We start from the raw sequence: 20,143 nt of genomic DNA, 5'->3' as shown, positions 1-20,143 counted from the left end.
AAACTTCAGAAAAATCTTTGAAATTTAAATATCTCGCGCGAAAATTAAAATTTAAAAAAGTGACTCGATTACGTCATTTAAAAATTGTATTCTATTATTAGACTTCAGGAAATCCGGAGATTCCAAACACGACCCAGAATGTCGACAATATTTTTTTTTTTCATAAAAATATATTTATATAAAAGCATTAAAATTTAATTAAATATAACAAACTGGTGAGCGTGACGTTACTCGGCTCTGATTTAAATATTTTCTCAACTATCTCAGATTTTTTAAATTAAAATTACGATAAATATCTAAATATATTTTTATTCTTTAATTTAATTATTTTTAGTTGCATTGAATGTTTGTAGATTTTTTTAAATAAAAATTGCTGACTACCAACGAACATTAAAAGTAAATTGCGGACGGTTGCTAATTCAGCAAACATCTGATAAAAATTGTACTCAGTATAATTTTTCGCTTCTGTTCTTACAATAAACATATAAAATTTCCACATTTTTTTCATTGGTAAATAAAATAAAAATAAATAAAAAATATAATTATTGGAATAAAAATTTGTTTTTAATTACTCACGTGCGAGCAATAAAAAAAAAAAGTTCTATTTATTTACTTGTTAATAAAATTTTATTCACGCCTTTTTCCCCTTCTTAATAGGGCCATCATTATTTGTCTTTTTCCTTGACCTCTTTTGACCCGTTCTCAAACCCATTTCCGCAAATTCCTTCATAGCATCCTCTGACATTCTACTTTTACTTCCTTGACTCTGAACTATATTTGAATCCTCAAACATCCCTATGTCTCCTGGCGCTTGGTAACTGTCACATTAAACAAACAATTATTCAAATAAATATATTTTCATTTACAAGAAAAAAAAAATTCAAGTCTCTTACCCAAGTTCCGAAGTATTTAATGCATCTTTTGATAAAAATATATTTATCTCAGGTACTAATTTTATTTTATCATCCGTCTTAGACCTGCGGTAATTTAAAAAAATAAATAATTAGGGTCGAGTTGTTAATTTTAAGTACAATAATTAATTACTAAGTAGTAATTTATTCATGGTAGGGTAGAAGTAACACTTGTGGCCACTGCTCCATTTTTGGACACTTGATACTTTATTTTAATAGAAATATATGCACTGTAAAAAATTTACGGAGTCAATGGGGATTAAATCCGGAGTGAATGTGGAGTCGATGACTGAGTATTTATTTAATGCCCTTCCCTGGTGGGAATTTTTCGGACTTTTTTCTGAAAAACTGAAAAAGTCTTTACACGGAAAAAACAGAATATTAAAAATTAATATATAATAGTAAAAAGTGGAATCTGTTATCAATAATTAGTACTATTGTGTACTTAATGCAAAGTAGTTTACTAATTTTTGTAGATTCCTAAAAACTACTGTCAATTATTTCAAAAAGTAAGTAAATATTATTACTTTTAGGTAAATAAATACGTGACTTATTAGTGAAAATTAATTAATTTATGGCATACGTCTATTAAAAAGTAATGATTGGTCAAATTAAGAATTGCTATCTTAGATACTGATTTTTCCAGCCGAAAAATTTCAAAAGTTACAAACTTTTATTTTATAAATTCGATATCACTGATCAATTATTAGCTTAAAATATCATTTATTCATCATTATAAATTAATTTACAATATACATAAATCGAATAAGTGGTAAATAATAAAATGAAAAATTAGTATACTAGATACTGATTTTTTGCTCATAAAAATACCGAAAATTTTTAACTCTTATTTTATAAATTCTATCCCATTGACTAATAATTAATATAAAATGTTATTTATTCGTTATTATAAATTAATTTATTATATACATAAATCGAATAAGTGGTAAATTTTTTAAATTTTTCTATGTTTATTTGAATAGTAATAAATAACTGTAGATACCAATTTATCGATTCTTTTTCATATTAATTTTAATATACGAAATTACAAATTTTGCTCTTCTATGTGTATCAAATTTTAATATAAATAATAGCCATTTTGTAATATATAATGATCCTGGTTTGATATTAGTACAAATATACTAATTTTAAGTAAAAAATAAACTACAAACTTTTAAAATTTCGAGAAAATTTCGAAAAATTCCCATCAGGGTTGGAGTAAAATTCACTCCGAAGGGGAATTTATTTTAATATTAAAACACCGAACTGGAGTGAATGCGGATTTGAAATAAAATCCAGATCACTCCGAAATTATTCCACTGGAAAAACAAACTCCGTATTTACTCCATTTACGGGGTAATTTTTTTCAAAACTCTGGAACTCCAAGTGACGGATTTAATTATAATCCGTAATTACCCCCGATTTTTTACAGTAAAGAAAATTTAAAAATCTATAGGTGAAATTTTTTGTATTTATGCCCTATAATAAATTATTATTATTTTTATAAAATTACTTACTTAACATAACGTATTTTATTTATTTGATGTAATCCCGTTTTTTGTCTTTTGAATATTTCAACACACGTTACTGTTTTTTCAATTCCTTTTCCAGTACCAGTCCATAAAACACTATTAAATTCATCAAAATGTTTTATCGCATACTTTAAAACATTTCGTAATTTAGTGCCAGCATTAACTTGCATTCGTAAATATTTTTCCGGCAACCCTGGAATCGGTTTTTCTTCTTCTTCTTTAACATCATCATCATCAACATTTTTTACATTCGCAATTAATTTTTTTTTTTTACTTCTCGTCATCTGCAACAATAAAAAAAATTATCATACTTAATTATAAAAAATATAAATAAATAATAAAATTGATTAACAAAACGAACAGAAGACTAGGTCACGAGGGTCATGAGTTCACGAGTACAATCTTATTCATCAGTTCACTATCTAAGACAAAACCATTCAAAGCACTTGGGTCTCGAAGGAAGGAATCAGTTGTACGGAGGAATATTTCCTGCAAAACAGCTTCTCTTAAATATTCATCAAAATTATCATCCATCTGATCGATTATATTTTCATTAACTCCGCGTCCATGTTCTTGTCACTCTGACATTCATAATTGATCTTAAAAAATTTATTTAAAATTCACAAGCTCTTGGAATAATTAAATGGCCGGGAAAAAAAATAAAATGTGGGTAAAAATATGAAAATAAATAAAACGAAATTGGATTGATAAAAAATAAAGGAGTGGAGTATTGTGGGAGAAAGAAGAAGGGCATAAAAAGAGCCATCAATATTTCCAATCAGCATTGGATGGTAGGATACTACATATAGAAGTGTTTGGAGGGTTCCAATGGGGTTGACGTGGGCGATAGGTGAATATAGCCAGTGGTATGCGACATAGCAGGAATAGCACCACGATTCTTCGACGTCATATTGCATTATTAAACGTTTCCCTCATCTCCGTGACCCTGCATTCCAGCATTATGAACTAAACGTTTTTATATCCCTTTAAGAAATGTCTCTCTTTTTAAATTATGTCTTGTTTCTTATAAATGTAAATCGACAATGACATTCAGATATCGTATGACGAAAATTATTTTACACACATCATACATACGGACAACTTTCCGAAAAAACTCAGAATCGCTTCTAGGACGTCAAAATTTTGACACCTGATGAAAACTCGCGTTTCAAAAATCGGACCGAAACCAATAACTTGCCTTTTTTTTTTCAAATTTTAAATTTTCAGAGCGGGAAGTTTTAAATTACAAGAAATTGGGACAAACTTTTGTTGGTTATCGATTGATTTATATCGAGTTACTAATTCCGAAGTGTCTTATAATTTTATACGCCCTTTTGGCTTTGAAAAGTTCATTAAAACCAAAAGCGCGTATATTTTTTTTCATTGCCAATCGTTTTGCAGACTTATTTTAAAGCCAAAATTTTTTTTTAAATTTCTGCTTTAAAGTAAGTCTTCAAAACGATTGGTAATAGAACACCATAAGCTCTTATGGAATTAGTATATACATCTAGATCTAGTATCATTCGTCGTGGAACATATTTGTATATTGTACGACTCATGATGCGAAGCAAGATCAAGTCGTGCATTATTAATGTGGGCACCAATCGGTATACAACTATATGTTCTTTTGTAATAAATGTAATTACTATGTTATGAAATTTGCCATTTGGCCTGTGCCTTGGCATTAATAAACGAAATTCTAAATTTTAAATTCTATACGTAGAACAAATCTCGCGCAGTTGTTGAGTGAAACTGTCAACTTCCTTTCAAATCCTAGATTTAGATTTGTGAGTGCGGCTGCACAATAATCAAACTGGTAGTATCAAGCTGATTTGGTACCATTTAACCTAATCCAGTAGAGAACCATTCTTTGATTATTTCTCCTACTAGAAGATTTTTTATATTTGGTGGAAATATTAAAAAAAATAGCGAGGAACGTATTAAGTTAAAAACAAAGTCAAATTTTCTTATATTAGGGCGTTCAATTTAACCGCACATTCATGTAAATTAATGTGGAAACTAAGTTCTTCACTAGATGTTCATGATTAACTTGTGGGAGCTGTTTTTCTTACACTAAACGTTTATCAGAACATGCTCTGTCTGTAAGTTAAAACTACTAGCCACAATTTTAGTCAAAAAATTACAATTTCTACTTATTATTCTCAATTTTTCCAGATTATCACTCAGGGATTCAACTTTAAGTTGTTGTTAAAAATATTTAACTTATTCAGTTTGCTTATAAATTTTTATTATGCAAATCAAGTTAAGTATATTTTCTAAATTTTAGTATGCGGTTCCTCTAGATGTAGTTAATGAGGACTTTAGTTTAGGTCGTTATTACTCATTAATGAATAACAGAACCATGTATAACTATAATCTTTTCATTTTGCTGTCAAGTAAACTTAGTGATCTACTTGAACGTAATGAAATACCACAGTATTCAATGATAGAGATAGTTTAATACTCTATAATTGACTATAGAATTGATTCTACATTAAGGTATTATTTTATTACTTAAAATTTTCACAAGTAGCTTAGCTTTTGAAAAGGAAAAATTAATTTTTCTCACACTAAATATGCCAAACCACACATGAGCATTAGATGAGGCATCACTAAAAGTTTTAATAAATCAATAGATAGTATAATTAAATAATTGTAATTAAAATACGACAAGTGCAGACGTACTCGAGAAAACATTCAAAATTAAATATCATACAATTATAATAAACATTTCTATACTTTTGGAGTTGCAAGCATGTTTTATTTTGTGATAACTAACAAAACTTTTTTTTCAAAATACAAACGCCAATCGGCAATATACAACAAAATTGATAATATTAGAATTTATAAATTTTACTATATGTATAAGAAAGAAAAGAGGTAAAAGATAAGTAAATATGATGTCTATCATACGTATGAAAATAAATAGGTAACATTGAAGTCATAATTACTAATTTACTCATAAGTTTAGAATATAACACTTCTGAAATAAGTTTCTTACCAGGGACACTACAAGTGGTAGGCGCGATCTAGTGGCGAACATACGAACTACTCCCGTTGCCGTTGTCTAGTACCGGCGATTTCTCCCTTCTCTATGTATATTTTTTCTCCCAATAAATTTTTCTCTCGATTTAATCAATTTTTTTTTTTTTAGTTGGAGTATACGAAAATTCTTGCGTTAAAAGAATAGTACTTATTCCGAGAAATTTAATTTCTTTTTGTCAATTCAAAAAATATTTTTTCTGCCCTCCGGCCGGAAAGTGGCAACTTTTGGGCAGCTGCCTTAAACGAAGTTGCAACTTTCCGGCTTCGTCGAGCAGAAAAATAGTATACGCACCTTAGCCAGTAAAAAAGAAAGCCTCAGACCACATGTTTGTCAACCTCGGCCAACAATTACACGTGCTCTAAGACTTTTCTTATTTTACTGGCCTAGGTACGTAATATACTATTTGGATCCAAAACTCCTGGTAATTATTGATAATTACTTGCACTTTTTCCCTCATATTAATTTTAAATATTTTATTAATTCCTTGTAAAATTTAATTAAAATAAAATTCCGAAGCATTGAATATAAATTTGAATTAATCGAGAATAATGAACTCGTTCTACTCATCGACGATTGTGATTCCCAATTCCTGCTGGTATTTTCCACGTACTACTGCTACTGCTGGTGATGACAACCGGGTAATAACAATACCAGAACCACCTCCAACCTTTGCCATCATTTTGCTAAGCATCCAATTTACTCAAGTACTCTCTCCTTGGAAAATCGTTGCGTGATATTTTGCATGAATTAATTTTTGAAAATCATTGTCAGGTTTCTTTCCATAGTCATTTAAATCTAGTCCTTATAAATTTTATTTATTATTATTATTTATATTTTTAATAAAAAAATTTTCTCGGGAAATAGAGAATGGAGTTATTGTTGATAAACGATCTGGAATTCCAGGGAATAGAAGGGGAACAATTATGTATATATAGATAGGGTTTGATGTCTTGACTGTTGATGTTCACCCCCCAAAGAACGCGTGCGCGCAAGCAAGGACGACAGTAGGACGTTAGAATTTTAATATTTTTTTGCCATTGTCCTTTGGTCTCCTTTGAGTCTTGAGTCAGATCTCCCAGTGCGAGCTTACATTCAAAGATATACTGACTTGTACTTAAATTTATTTTTTAAATTTCCGTCGTTTTCGCCATTTAAAATTTTACGTGTCGGCAACAGGTACGGCTTCTTATTGAGTTTTAATTAATTATACATAAGGTCTTTTTCACACCGACCCAAAGTGTACTCACTACTTAATTTACTTGCTAATTTAAATTTTTATAGTGAACGTGATTAATTATTTCTGTGACGAATTAAAAGTTGGTTGAAATTTTGAGGTAAAGATATTAATTATTAATTACTAATTTAATTATGGGTTAATTTGAATAAATTTTGTAGAAAAAATTTAAAAATAAATAGAAGATAATAATTTGAAATGGACGTCGATGAATTTCGAATTCGCGGGAAAGAAATGGTCGAGTATATTTGTGATTTTATGAATAATATTCACACACGTCGGGTTACTCCTGACGTTGGTCCGGGATATCTACGTCCTCTATTGCCGTCAGAAGCACCGTATGACGGAGAACCGTGGACTGACATTATGAAAGATGTCGAGAGTAAAATAATGCCTGGAGTATGTCGTCGAATCAATCATATATTTATTTATAACTTGGAATAAATATTAATTATGTACTATTACTTTTTTTTTCAGATAACTCACTGGCAACATCCGCGTTTCCACGCGTATTTTCCCGCCGGCAATTCATTTCCTTCGATTCTGGGTGACATGTTATCGGACGCGATTGGCTGTATTGGTTTTTCGTGGGTAAGAATCAAGTTTTTTTTTTATTTTACTCTGTTTGCTGACAATCAATCAACTCAAGTCTATCAAGCTGACAATTTAATCCATGTCTTTATCCATCTTTTTTCTAGGCGGCAAGTCCGGCTTGTACGGAATTGGAAACTATAGTTTGCGATTGGTTTGGTAAATATATAAATAAATATATATATTAGACTGCAAAATAAAATTACATTAATGTAACAAAAAAAACTGGGCAATTTGGGCCCGCGAACTCAAATACAAAACGCGCGCTCATTTAAATGACGGGAAAAAAATTTTTTTAAACTTTGAAATTTAATAACTCGTTAACGGATCAATGAATTGAAACGAACATTAAATATTTTTGTAGAGAATTAAATGCTCTACAAAAAAGGTATTTTATGATTTTTTTATAAATCCAACCGTTCAAAAGTTATTTGAGTTTTAAATCAAATTTATGGTAAATTTCTTGTTTTTTTTACTTTTCTAGGAAAACTGTCAGTGTTATCGCAAAATATCTTAGGACATTTCTTGTAAATTATGTATTTGCAATCAAAATTTGGTATTTAACAATTTTTTAATCACCGTTTTAATCACATGTTCGTAAAAACGTAACTTTTGAACAAAAAAACTTTTCCCATGTTATTTAAATGAGCGCGCGGTTTTTAAATGAGTTGAAGGACCCAACTGAGTACCCAACCCGCACAAAAAAATATATAAATAACATATATGTCCCATATAGCCGATACATTAATGCATATATGTCACATATATATTTTTCTGTGTGGGAATTTTGTTTGTTTTGCATTCAACGTAATTTTCGTGTGAGACCGGAAAAAATTGATTTTATTTGACACAGTCTAATATACATATACATTTTTTTTTCCGTTAATTTATATATTATACAAGTAATTAATTAATTTTTAGGTAAAGCAATGCACCTGCCCAACGATTTTTTGTACTTTAGTCCTGGTAGTAGAGGCGGCGGAGTAATTCAGGTTAAATTATAAAAATTATGACAAATAACAATAATTAATAAATACAATTAATTCAAAATTTAAATTCCGTTTGATCAGGGATCAGCGTCAGAAAGTATTCTGGTCTGCATGTTAGCAGCAAGAGCGCAGGCAATAGCCCGTCTGAAAGAATCCCCGGCTCATGCTCATCTTGATGAAACAGCTCTCCTGGGTAAATTGATGGCCTATTGCAGCCGCGAATCTCACAGTTGTGTTGAGAAGGACGCGATGATTTGCTTCGTTAAATTAAGAATCCTCGAGCCAGATGAAAAGAGTATCATGCGCGGCGAGACACTGAAGCAGGCGATCGAAGCCGATGTTGCCGAGGGTTTGGTTCCGTTTTTTGTGTCCACGACATTGGGGACCACTGCTTGTTGTTCCTTTGATAATCTCAAAGAGATTGGACCAGTTTGTAGACAATACTCTGGGGTAAGTAATTTATTTATTTATTTAGTTGATTAATAAATTAATTAATTAATTATTTTTGTAGATTTGGTTACATGCAGACGCAGCTTACGCGGGCAATGCCTTTATTTGTCCAGAATTGAGATATTTGATGGCTGGTATTGAATATGCTGATTCAATAAATACGAATACTAATAAATTTTTGTTAACTAATTTCGACTGCTCTTGTCTTTGGGTGAGAGATCGATTTAAATTGACTAGTGCGCTGGTTGTTGATCCATTGTATCTTCAACATACACATGCAGATACTGCTATTGACTATAGGTTTTTTTTTATTGATGATTATTGATAATAAATTTGGTAAACCTGTAGAATTACGGCTGTACCTAATTTCGACACCTAGTTGTGAAAAAAATCAAAATTCTGACTAAACTACTGGAAATATGAAAAAAATGTATAGGAACAATTTTATAGCTGATTAAATTATCTACAAAAAAGGTCTCATTACATTTTTACGTACAGCTAATTATTTACAAGTAATTGCTATTTGAAGTAAAATATTTAATTTTGAGGTTTTTGAATTAATTAATTAATTTATTTTCTCTGCAACTTTGAAACTATCAGAGGTACGTCAATAAGCTTGAGGACCATTTTTGTAGAGAATTAAATTTTCTACAACTTTTGTTTGAAAACATTTTTTCTAAAATCGATAGTTTTGCTAAAAATTTTATTTAAAATAAATTTGTCTTTTATTTTTGAATTTTTGGCGCGAAATAAATTTTTTAAATTATTAGAGTATTTAAAAAAAAAATAATAAGCGTCGTTATTCTATGGGTTTATTATGCTAAAAAAAAAAAAAACTTAAATTATGGAAATTTATTTTCTAGACATTGGAGTATTCCATTGAGTCGAAGATTTCGATCATTGAAATTGTGGTTTGTAATGAGAAATTACGGAATAAGTGGATTACAAGCTTACATACGTAATCATTGTAAATTAGCTAAACAATTTGAACAATTTATACGCAAGGACGATCGTTTTGAAGTCTGTAATGAAGTTGTGGTAATTAAAGTTCCTCTAAAATTAGCAATTAACAGAAAAAACAAAATTTCATTAATCGTTAAATAATTTTAGCTAGGACTCGTTTGTTTTCGCGCAAAAGGTTCCGATAAATTGAATCAAAAGCTCTTGAGCATGATCAATGATTCAGGAAAAATTCATATGATACCAGCTAAAGTTAATCAGAAATACACAATCCGCTTTGCTTTGGCTGCACCGAATGCAACTTCTGAAGATGTCGGTATGTAAATAAATGAAAATTATTTATTTTTATTTCAATTGCACTGTAAAAGTTTTCAGACTAAATCCGTAGTGAATGCGAAGCGGATGACTGCGTATTTAATCCCATAAAATTAACTCCGGATTTTTTCAATTGTATGCTAAATAATTTAATTTTTTTTACAGAAATTGCATGGAATGTTATCACTGATTACTTGTCAGAAATTTTAGAAGGCAAAGAAGTTGTGGACAAACTCGCAGACATACGAGAAAAAAAACGCAAAGCAACTTTGGAACAACGAAGATCATTTTTCGTTCGCATGGTATCTGATCCTGCGATCCAACCAGGATTTACTAAGACACCAAACAGACCAGAAGCTAAACTGGAAACCCAAGCGACTATTGGCGGCCTTGGTTCTAATCCCCGTACCACGTAAGTATCAAAAAATCAACCAATTAAACAATTAATTAATTAATTAATAAATAATTTAATTAACACCTGATTAAAATGACGTAGAAGTTCGTGGATATCATGGCCACTGGCTTACTTAATGTCTCGTGAATCAACGGACACAAGTGAACTGTCTTTAAGGCAAATATCCATAATTTATTTTAAAAAATCAATTAACTTCTAGATAATTAATAATCTAAATTAAAATAAAAAAATTACAGATTCCGGCACTTGGATACGATGGTCCGTTTGAAAACAGGAGCGGGAAGCCGCCGAGGCAGCAGTAATGGCTGCAGCCCCGAGCCATCTCCAACGGTATCGCCATCACGAGGCCGGTCACCAAATGGCCGATCGTAATTTATCTCTAGCAAATTAATAGACAATTTATAAAGTAACGACTAACGAACCATTAATTATTGCAACGTCAATCTCGTCATCTTGGGGGATGGCTTTTTATTTTATAAATTTAAACCGCAAAGGCTAATTGTCAATGTTAATCATAAGATCGATAAACTGCCTCCAAGTAATGTCATGACATTACTCTCGATGAAAGTAATTTATTATTTATAATTTATTTATCTTTACTCTTTTTTTCTATTTATTTACTCGATTAAATTGAATTGCTGTCATTGAATACATACATATATATATATATATAATAAACAAATTAAGAGTAACATATGTTTGTTATTATATATAATAAATTGATTTTACTACTAGGGATTTAAATGAACATCGAGTGGTCGAGCGGAAGACGAGTCAAGCGTGAAGTGTCGTGATATAAAACTACTAAATAAATTGTTATTATATATATGTGCTATAAAATATCATTTTATATTTATATAGACACACTGTGTGAGTATATATGTATATATATAAATACATACATTGACCAGTGACCTGTCCAGAGCAATATAGTACAGCGATGCTTTATAAAAACGTGTTTGCTGAATATCGGGGAAGAGTAAGTGGCTATTTATAAAATCGCTAGAGGGAGGATTTTACCCCTTCACTTTAAAACCCCGTGGACCTGTACCCGACTCTCACTACTCGTTACCTTTTCCATCACTTACTTTCCGACCGTTCGCTGTGAAACTCTAGTTAACACGGGGCTTGATATCATTTTTAATTTTCGCGAAAGCGGGTTTATTATTAACGAACACTTGGATCAATTTATTATTGTTATTATTATTGAATAATTTGCTTGTTAATTAATTGAGTTAATGGTGGGAATAAACTTTTTATTGATAATTATATTTCTTCTTTAATTAGACCGTGTTAAGAAGTACGCGCTCGGGTTGGTAAATTTAAAATCGATAAAAAAGTGCTTTATTAATCACTGCCAGATTAGTTAGCAGTAAAAAAACTTTAGTATGTGGTAAATTTGTTATTAATTTTGATAGTTACTGATTAATAATTCATAATTACTAATTAAAGTAAGTAAATTTTGGATACTATTACTTTTGAATATTTGGCGGGAATTGAAAAATTTAATTATTAATTTACGGCTTTCAATTGCAATGACCGTATTCAAATTTTGATTATTAGGGGAGGGTGGGGCAGAGCGGCCCCCCTAAGCCAATTATTACTTTTTGTGGCTTTCAACCATAAGATCACTTTACTTTTGTCCTATTTCGAACAAATTTATAGACATTTTGCCAAAATTCTGAAAAAAAAATTTTTTTTTTGTGGGGCAGAGCGAACCCCCCCAAAAAAAGATAAAAATTTTTTTTTTCGTTTTTTTTTTTTTTAAATTGTTTTCATCATTAAGGGTGTATTTCTTTCTCTTGACAACTATTTTTGGTTTTATATTACTCGAAAAAAATTTTTTAAGGTGTAATAAATCATTCACTCTCGATTACCTTAATTACTAATTGTTATTTAATAAAAAAAAAAAAAACAATTCTATAGTTTTACTTTATTTCAAAAATTTATCAACTAAAAAAAAAATTTTTTTTTTATAAATTTTTAGTGACCAAATTTGCCTTTTACAGAGAAACGGCCGCAAAATATGAAAAAATTATTTTTTTGGAAGTTTCGGTTGGCCCATTTTGCCCCAGGTGTTGTGCGTAGGGCTAGAAATAATTATAATAATTTTTTTTTTAATTTGACGATAAAAATATGAAAAAATCACTTTTTCAAAATTTTGGGCTTGTCCATTTTGCCTCAAATGCATGCGTAGGGGTAAAAATGCGCAAACATATCGGATTTATAGTAATTAGTCAAAAAAAAAAAATTTTTTTTGATCAAAATTTCAGGGGGGCCGCTCTGCCCCACCCTCCCTTAATTAAAAAAGTATTAATTAAAAAAAAGGTAAAATCACTGAGGGATAGATTTAAAAAAATTTATTTACAGTTGATATCAATTAGGAATTAAACGAAATTTGGAAAATAAATTTCAGTAAAATCTTCATGTCAATTTTACAATTCGAAAATTTGAAATTTCGCGGGCTGAAATTTACTTACCAAATTTTGTTTGACTCCCATTTGATTACAAACGTATTTTAAAATCAATATCTCGCGGAATTTTAATTTTTCCAATCAATGCTTCAATTTTTCTGTAGTTAATTAATAAAATTTGAGTATGGTCATAAAAATTGAGTCATTGAATATTTTCAAAAGAGGGAGGGAGGGCACTATCTGATAATACCTATAACTAGTATGCAAAAAACTTTTAGATAAAAAATGAACATCGAGGAGTTTCGTGTGCGAGGTAAAGAAATGGTTGAGTATATTTGTGAATATTTAAGAACATTGGAAGGTAAAAGAGTTACTGCGAATGTTGATCCTGGTTATTTGAGGCCTCTTTTACCCAACGAAGCACCGCTCAAGCCGGAGTCGTGGAACGACATAATGAACGACGTTGAGAACAAAATAATGCCTGGGGTAAGCAAATAAAATCAACTGACGTAATAAATTTTGTTGTTTTTCATCAATGAATCAAAAATAACTTTTTTTCAGATAACTCACTGGCAACACCCGCGTTTCCATGCGTACTTCCCCGCCGGAAATTCGTTTCCTTCAATATTAGGCGACATGTTATCGGACGCGATCGGGTGCATCGGATTTTCTTGGGCCGCAAGTCCGGCTTGCACCGAATTAGAGACAATTGTACTCGATTGGTACGCGAAGGCCATTAATTTACCCTCGGTATTTTTAGCCGAGAAAAAAAATTCAAAAGGCGGAGGAGTAATTCAGGGATCAGCATCCGAGTGTATTTTGGTGACGATGTTAGCGGCGCGTAATCATGCGATAAATTTACTCAAAAAAAAAGAGCCTTTGATAGAAGACAGTGCTTTTCTACCAAGATTAGTTGCGTACTGTTCAACGGAAGCCCATTCCTGTGTAGAAAAAGCAGCAATGATTTGTCTGGTAAAATTACGAGTGCTGGCACCCGACGATCGTTGCTGTTTGCGAGGCGCTACACTAGAAGCGGCGATAAAAGATGACATCAAACGTGGACTGGTGCCGTTTTTTGTATCAACAACTCTGGGGTCAACTGGGTGCTGTTCCTTTGACAATCTCGTCGAAATCGGACCAGTTTGTAAGAAACAAACGGGTATTTGGCTACACGTCGACGGTGCTTACGGTGGTAATGCATTTATATGTCCGGAATTACGTCCACTGATGGCTGGTATTGAGTACGCAGACTCGTTTAATACCAATCCCAATAAATGGCTCCTCGTAAATTTTGATTGTTCATGTCTTTGGGTACGTGATCGTGTTAAATTAACCTCAGCTCTTGTTGTCGATCCACTTTATCTCCAGCATGCCAACTCCAATGAGTCCATTGACTACCGTCATTGGGGTATTCCACTGAGCCGCAGATTCCGTGCGCTAAAACTCTGGTTCGTGATGAGAAGCTACGGTATCATTGGGTTACAAAAGTATATACGTAATCACATACGTCTGGCTAAGAAATTCGAAGCTCAGATGAGAAAAAATAAACGCTTTGAAGTACTGAATGATGTAAGAGTTGGGTTAGTTTGCTTTCGACTTAAAGACTCTGATGAAATAAATCAAGAATTGTTGGCAAATATAAATGCGTCGGGTAAAATTCATATGATTCCGTCAAGAATGATGGGAAAATATGTAATACGTTTTTGTGTAACTAAAGAAAATGCTAAAGAAGACGATATTGATTATGCAGTTGAAGTTATTGAGGAACATGCGTCTGAAGTATTACTCACGCACTACGAAGCATCAGAAATAGAACTCACGGCTAAGAGTCCCAAGAGTCCAGTTCCATTGGACAAGAAACTTGTGAGAAAATTCAGTTTTACAAGAAGTGTTACACGAGATGTTTATAGAAGAACTAAATCGAAGTCAACTTTGCATGACGGCGCGACACCGATTATGGTCGTCGAAGACAACAATTCCCAAGTTGATTTGAATGATGAGGAAGTATTTTGTAGCGATCGGTAGAATACAATTCAGCTCACGGTACCAAAAAAGAGAAATAATTTAGTATCGTTACCATGAGCCGAGCCAGTAGATAGGATTTTCAAATATCGTGTTGATCCTGAGTCTTTGAATACTTCCAAAGAAGTTTTAATTTAACTAGAGTATTATTTTTTAATTTTATCTCAGGAAATGATGACGATTTTTATTTACTTCTCTATTGTTAATTTGATAATTAATACTTTGTTCTAGTGAATAAAATTTAATCCAGTGCTTGGGGTCGTGTAGATCCTCGAGCTCAAGTACTGGCCAGGCTTAGGTTCGAATCCCACAGTCAGCAAAAATGAATTATTTTTCACAAGTTTATATAATGCATTGCGCTTTCTTTGAGGTTCGTTCCATACAACCGCCAGACTGCCACCTGTCTGCAATCTTGCCCACTAACAAGTTCCGTAATTCAAAACCAGTACACAGAAAAAAAAGATTTCTTGGAGCACAAGAAAATTTCATTCGCCCCAAGTCTTTCTAGTCCTGAGAAAATTTTTTTTTTTTTCATTTCATGATGCGGAATTTTTCTTGAGCCGAGAAATCTTTTTTTTCTGTTTAGAAAAAAGAAAAAGATGTGGAAAAACAATGAGGTATGGAATAGGAAAGACAAGAAAAAGAAATGGCCAGGAAGGTCTGAAAAAATTCAGAGTAATTTCCTAAGCTTGTTCCAGAGAGAGAATGAACTTCAGATCACCCCCACTACCGATTATTTCGAAACTGCGCATGCGTAAAGTGAAGTGGGAGAAACCTTAGAACACAGAACACCCAGAGTGGGGGTAAAAAAACGAAAACCAGAAGTAAACTCTCTCAATGGAAGTTTTCAAAATGTAGTGAATATTTACTCAAAAAAATGAGGGATCTGAATTACTTGCAGTATAACCTGAAGGCTGCGTAATGTAAATATGTAAAGTGTTGAAAGTTTTAGAAGACGGAAGTTATATAGTTAAGATTGCAACAAAATAATTATAATTTTATATTATGAATTCGAAAACGTGAAAAAAATAACTGTAGGTATTTAGGTGATTTAATGTTAAATTTATATGTATTGCATGATAATTAATGACAATATTATAAAATATATCGATGAATATTTAATTGTATGTGTAGGTATTTATTAATTAATATATTTATAGAAAATAAAAATAATGTTATAGAAATAATGCTTTTTTCTAGTAATAAAAAGCCTAATTTATAAGTAATTTATTATAAATGCGAATTAAAATTGTAACATTAATTTAATAATTATTCGAAATTTCTAGATAAATAATTAATGCTTTTAATTAATGTTTGATAAATAAAAAAAATTAATTAGATGGTATTTATAAATAAATGTCACACCGAAAATATTTGTAAAGATAAATAAATAAATAATTAAGAAAAAATTTCAAATTAATTAATTTAAAAAAAAAATCTAGAGGTGATAAAATTAATAAATAAATTTTTTTACCGCGAGTTATTTTTATAATTAATAATAAATTTTTTTATTGAGTTGAAAGCTTCGTTTCATTAAATTATTAACTGGTTAGTTGGTAATCATTGCTCTCGATAGAGTAATTATTTAAATTTATTTTAAATTCTAATAGTCAATAAAAACACTCGAGGCGGTTCAGTAGAGAAGATAATTAGCAATAAAAACTGAAACTACCGATACTCATTAACTTTTTTTCATTATCAAGTAATCGATTGCGAGTAATCGTTTTATTTCAAGTTAAATATATAAGATTTTTCATACGGTAAATTAGATAATAATAAAATTTCATTGAACTCTTTACTTTGATGTAGAAAAATAATTATTTTATTCAGTTCAATTGATAAAATTTTATAATTATCAACAAATGACATATATTTAATATTATAAGTTCTAAAAAATATTTTTGCCGATTTTGACTGCTTATTATTTAATTACTTCCATACTTTGTACTAGACAGTGTAAGTATGACTCGAAATGAATTATTTTAATTGACTGTTTAAATAAAAAGTATTTTAATTATGATAATAAAGTTAGCAGACATTTAAAAATTTTTTGATTTTTTTTAACAAAAAAATGAATATTAAAAAAAATATTTTGAAAAACTGCACGTATAGTTTATGAAATTTCCGATTTAATTATGATCCTGAAGTTAGCAGACAATTAACAATTTTTGGATTTTTTTTTAACAGACCAATTATGAAAAAAAAAAAAAAAAAAAAATATGGGCATGTAGAAAATTTAAAAAACTGCAGGTGCAATTTTTTAAATATTTTTTTTTTATAATTTATAATTATGAAAAAAATCCAAAAACCATCAGAAGTCCGCTAACTTCAGAATCATTTTTAATTACTAGTTTAAATTTAAAAAAAAAATGATTAATGAACAGAATAAATAAAAAAAATTTATTGAAATTGATAAACGCTAATAAATTTACATTTGTCCACATTGTGAAATAGTTACAGGAATTTTTGGTTTATTATTTGGACCAGTAGGTACATTTTCAACTTTTCTCATTACCAAGAGTCCATCAATAACTCGACCAAACACCACATGCTTTCCGTCAAGAAAATTACACTTGGCGCAGGTAATAAAAAACTGACAACCGTTGGTGTCCTTTCCGCTGTTCGCCATTGAAAGCAGACCTGGAGAGTCATGTTTCAGAGTAAAGTTTTCATCAGCAAATGTATTGCCGCCGTAAATACTCAGCACGCCGGTACCATCACCATTCACGAAATCACCACCTTGGATCATAAAGTCTTTGATAACTCGATGAAAAATGGCTCCTTTGAATCCCAGTGGCACTCCGTCCTTACGATACTCGCCGGTGCAAAATTGACGGAAATTTTCTGATGTTTTTGGACAGACGTCTTCGAATAATTCAAATATCATACGTCCTATTTCAGTTGTGCCGACAGATACATCGAAAAATACAACTGGATTGTTTGGGTTACGCAGCTGAGCTTGAATCTGATTCCACGATGGCATTTTTTTTTAAATTTATAAATGACTTTTTTTAGTTATTGTTATCTTGGTATTATCATAACACTTTGCACTAATTATTTATATATTTTTACACTTATTTGCACTTTACTTTGATGACAAATATCAAATGTATACGTTGGTAAACATAACCTAGTTAATTTATGAACACGCGCGCTCGTTTTGTGGCGCCACCTTTTTAAAATAAAAAGCTATTGCGCGCGCGCGGAAAAATAAAAATAGCGCGAATTCAAACGTCAGTTTAAAAAAATTAATCTATTCAAGTATTTTTATTATTATTATTTAATAACAATATTAATAATAATAATAATAATAATAATATTGAAAACTTTTCAATTTAAAAAATAAAATCCACTTTTTTTAAATTCCCGCTTCTCGTCAGAATTTTTTAAAAAGTAAATAAGTAAACAAATTTATCAAAATAATTGATAAATTTAAATTATAAAAAATATATTGATAAAAAAAATCAAATTGTATAGAAATTTGTATGTAATACAAAAAATAAAGATTGTATATAAAATAATAATAAACATAACCAAACTATTGAAAAATGTGTTTTCTTACCTTTCGATTGATGATCAACACGTGAAATAATCAATTACTGATTTTAAATATCAATAAATATTAACAGAACACACTTTTGATTACTATTTAATTAATTGTTCATTAATTATTAGAAAAAAATAATAATATTTTGATTTTTTTTTAACACTGCACTGCACACGCGTGAGAGTTTGTCGGTAATGTCAATTGTCACCTTGATCGAGATATTTGAAATCTAGTTAAATATTGATAATTAGAGTGTGAATATAGCAGACTTCAGACAAATTCAAAATTATAAATAAATAGAGTAAATAATTAAAAAAATAATACTTTCAAAAAATGCACTTACTAATTTTCAAATTTTTTAAATGCGCATTTTATTTTATTAATTATTTACTCTATTTATTTATAATTTTAAATTTGTCTGATGTCTGCTACATTCATACTCATTGATAGTTATTGTCATTGTTTAATAAAAGAGTAATTATGTTCATGTATTACTAATTGTTTGCGTAAAATAACTTTGGTAATTTGTAAAAAATAGTCTAACAAATAAATATCAAAAATAAAATAAAAAAATTTGTTTAAATTTCGATTTGAAACCCTGGCCAATCACAAGTATTCATTTCAAACCTAAAACTCAAGATTTTTTGATAATTTAAAAAATTAATGTCGCAAAAATTTTCACGAGAAATATAAATCATAAATTCTAAATAATTGATATCAAATGTCAGCACTAATTCGTAATTTTTCAAAATAAAAGTACTGATAAATGTAAGTAAAATTTATCTGCGGATAAATTGAAGCTCAATCCATTTTCTAGAATAGCAAATGCTTAGAATTTCGTAATGAAAGCAAATTAAATAAATATTCTATCGAGTACTTATATTTTATTTACAACTTCATCAAGAATGAAATTATCCGTGAAGTTAATAAACTAAGAGATTTGGGGAAGTATTTTATCTCATGCTAATTTACTAGGACACCTGAACAACATAGTTCTTAAGGCCCATAAAACTCTGGGTAGTCTGTTGAGGTCTAGTAGCGATTTCAAACAGATAACACGTTAAAATCAAGCTATTTTGCTCTTTAGTAAGGCTATTAGTTAATGGAAGAACTAAAAAATTTTTCCAGATTATTACCCCAGGATTCAACTTCAACAATCCTATTCGACAACCGTTGGTTAAAATTTCTTATTCACAAATTTGTATCATGCAAATTAAGTTGAATATTTTTTTTTAATTTTAGTGTGCAGTTCCGCTAGACGACCTCAATGATTTGGTCGGTATTATTCATTAATGAACGACGGAATCATGTATGATTTTTCATTTTCCTCTCAAGTGAACGTAGTATTCTACTTGGATATACATACACTGACCCTGATTAAGTCGACGTAATTATATCTGGAGGAGCAGTATATAATAAATTCTATTTGGTAATGACGGTGAACAAGTCGATAAAAGTGTCAATTATATGTTTATTGAAACTACTGTCGAAATTCGACTAATAGATTTTGTATCCATCTCTGGTGGGAATATTTCTAGTAATAACCCGAAACAAGAATGTCGAATATAAGAAAATTGAGGTTGTTAATTTTCAATGCTATTGATGTTTAAATCATTGAAAACTAGTACTTTCTTTAGGAAATTCGCATTTATACCTTTTACATTCATCCATATTAAATAGTTTCAAAATTTTTGAAAATCAAAAAAGGCATTAGTGA

The 20,143-nt window shown here is 30.1% G+C and overlaps 4 protein-coding genes across 4 annotated transcripts; 2 read left to right on the top strand and 2 right to left on the bottom strand.

Moving 5' to 3' along the window:
* Positions 1-2: 2 nt before the first annotated feature.
* Positions 3-18,623, bottom strand: LOC130665010 (ribonuclease P protein subunit p25-like protein). Its single transcript, XM_057465247.1, has 4 exons — positions 18,442-18,623; positions 2,429-2,727; positions 894-977; positions 3-818 (listed from the first exon to the last, which is right to left on the bottom strand). Exons 2-4 carry the CDS (start codon positions 2,725-2,727, stop codon positions 632-634), a joined length of 570 nt encoding a protein of 189 aa, XP_057321230.1. The 5' UTR covers positions 18,442-18,623; the 3' UTR covers positions 3-631.
* Positions 6,495-11,898, top strand: LOC130665003 (aromatic-L-amino-acid decarboxylase-like). The gene is made up of 12 exons (XM_057465237.1): positions 6,495-6,823; positions 6,885-7,122; positions 7,201-7,314; positions 7,422-7,473; positions 8,236-8,306; positions 8,385-8,753; positions 8,815-9,053; positions 9,617-9,791; positions 9,864-10,029; positions 10,194-10,440; positions 10,525-10,599; positions 10,680-11,898. Exons 2-12 carry the CDS (start codon positions 6,922-6,924, stop codon positions 10,813-10,815), a joined length of 1,845 nt encoding a protein of 614 aa, XP_057321220.1. The 5' UTR covers positions 6,495-6,823; positions 6,885-6,921; the 3' UTR covers positions 10,816-11,898.
* On the top strand, positions 11,759-16,138 carry LOC130665005 (tyrosine decarboxylase-like). The gene is made up of 3 exons (XM_057465240.1): positions 11,759-11,894; positions 13,136-13,343; positions 13,419-16,138. The coding sequence occupies exons 2-3, from the start codon at positions 13,143-13,145 to the stop codon at positions 14,880-14,882; spliced, it is 1,665 nt and encodes a 554-aa protein (XP_057321223.1). The 5' UTR covers positions 11,759-11,894; positions 13,136-13,142; the 3' UTR covers positions 14,883-16,138.
* On the bottom strand, positions 17,259-18,036 carry LOC130665012 (peptidyl-prolyl cis-trans isomerase H). The gene has a single exon (XM_057465248.1). It carries the CDS (start codon positions 17,860-17,862, stop codon positions 17,308-17,310), a length of 555 nt encoding a protein of 184 aa, XP_057321231.1. The 5' UTR covers positions 17,863-18,036; the 3' UTR covers positions 17,259-17,307.
* Positions 18,624-20,143: the final 1,520 nt, after the last annotated feature.

Source organism: Microplitis mediator, chromosome 3, assembly GCF_029852145.1.
Source record: "Microplitis mediator isolate UGA2020A chromosome 3, iyMicMedi2.1, whole genome shotgun sequence".
Taxonomy (NCBI): domain Eukaryota; kingdom Metazoa; phylum Arthropoda; class Insecta; order Hymenoptera; family Braconidae; genus Microplitis; species Microplitis mediator.
This window is presented reverse-complemented; position numbering and strand designations above follow the sequence as displayed.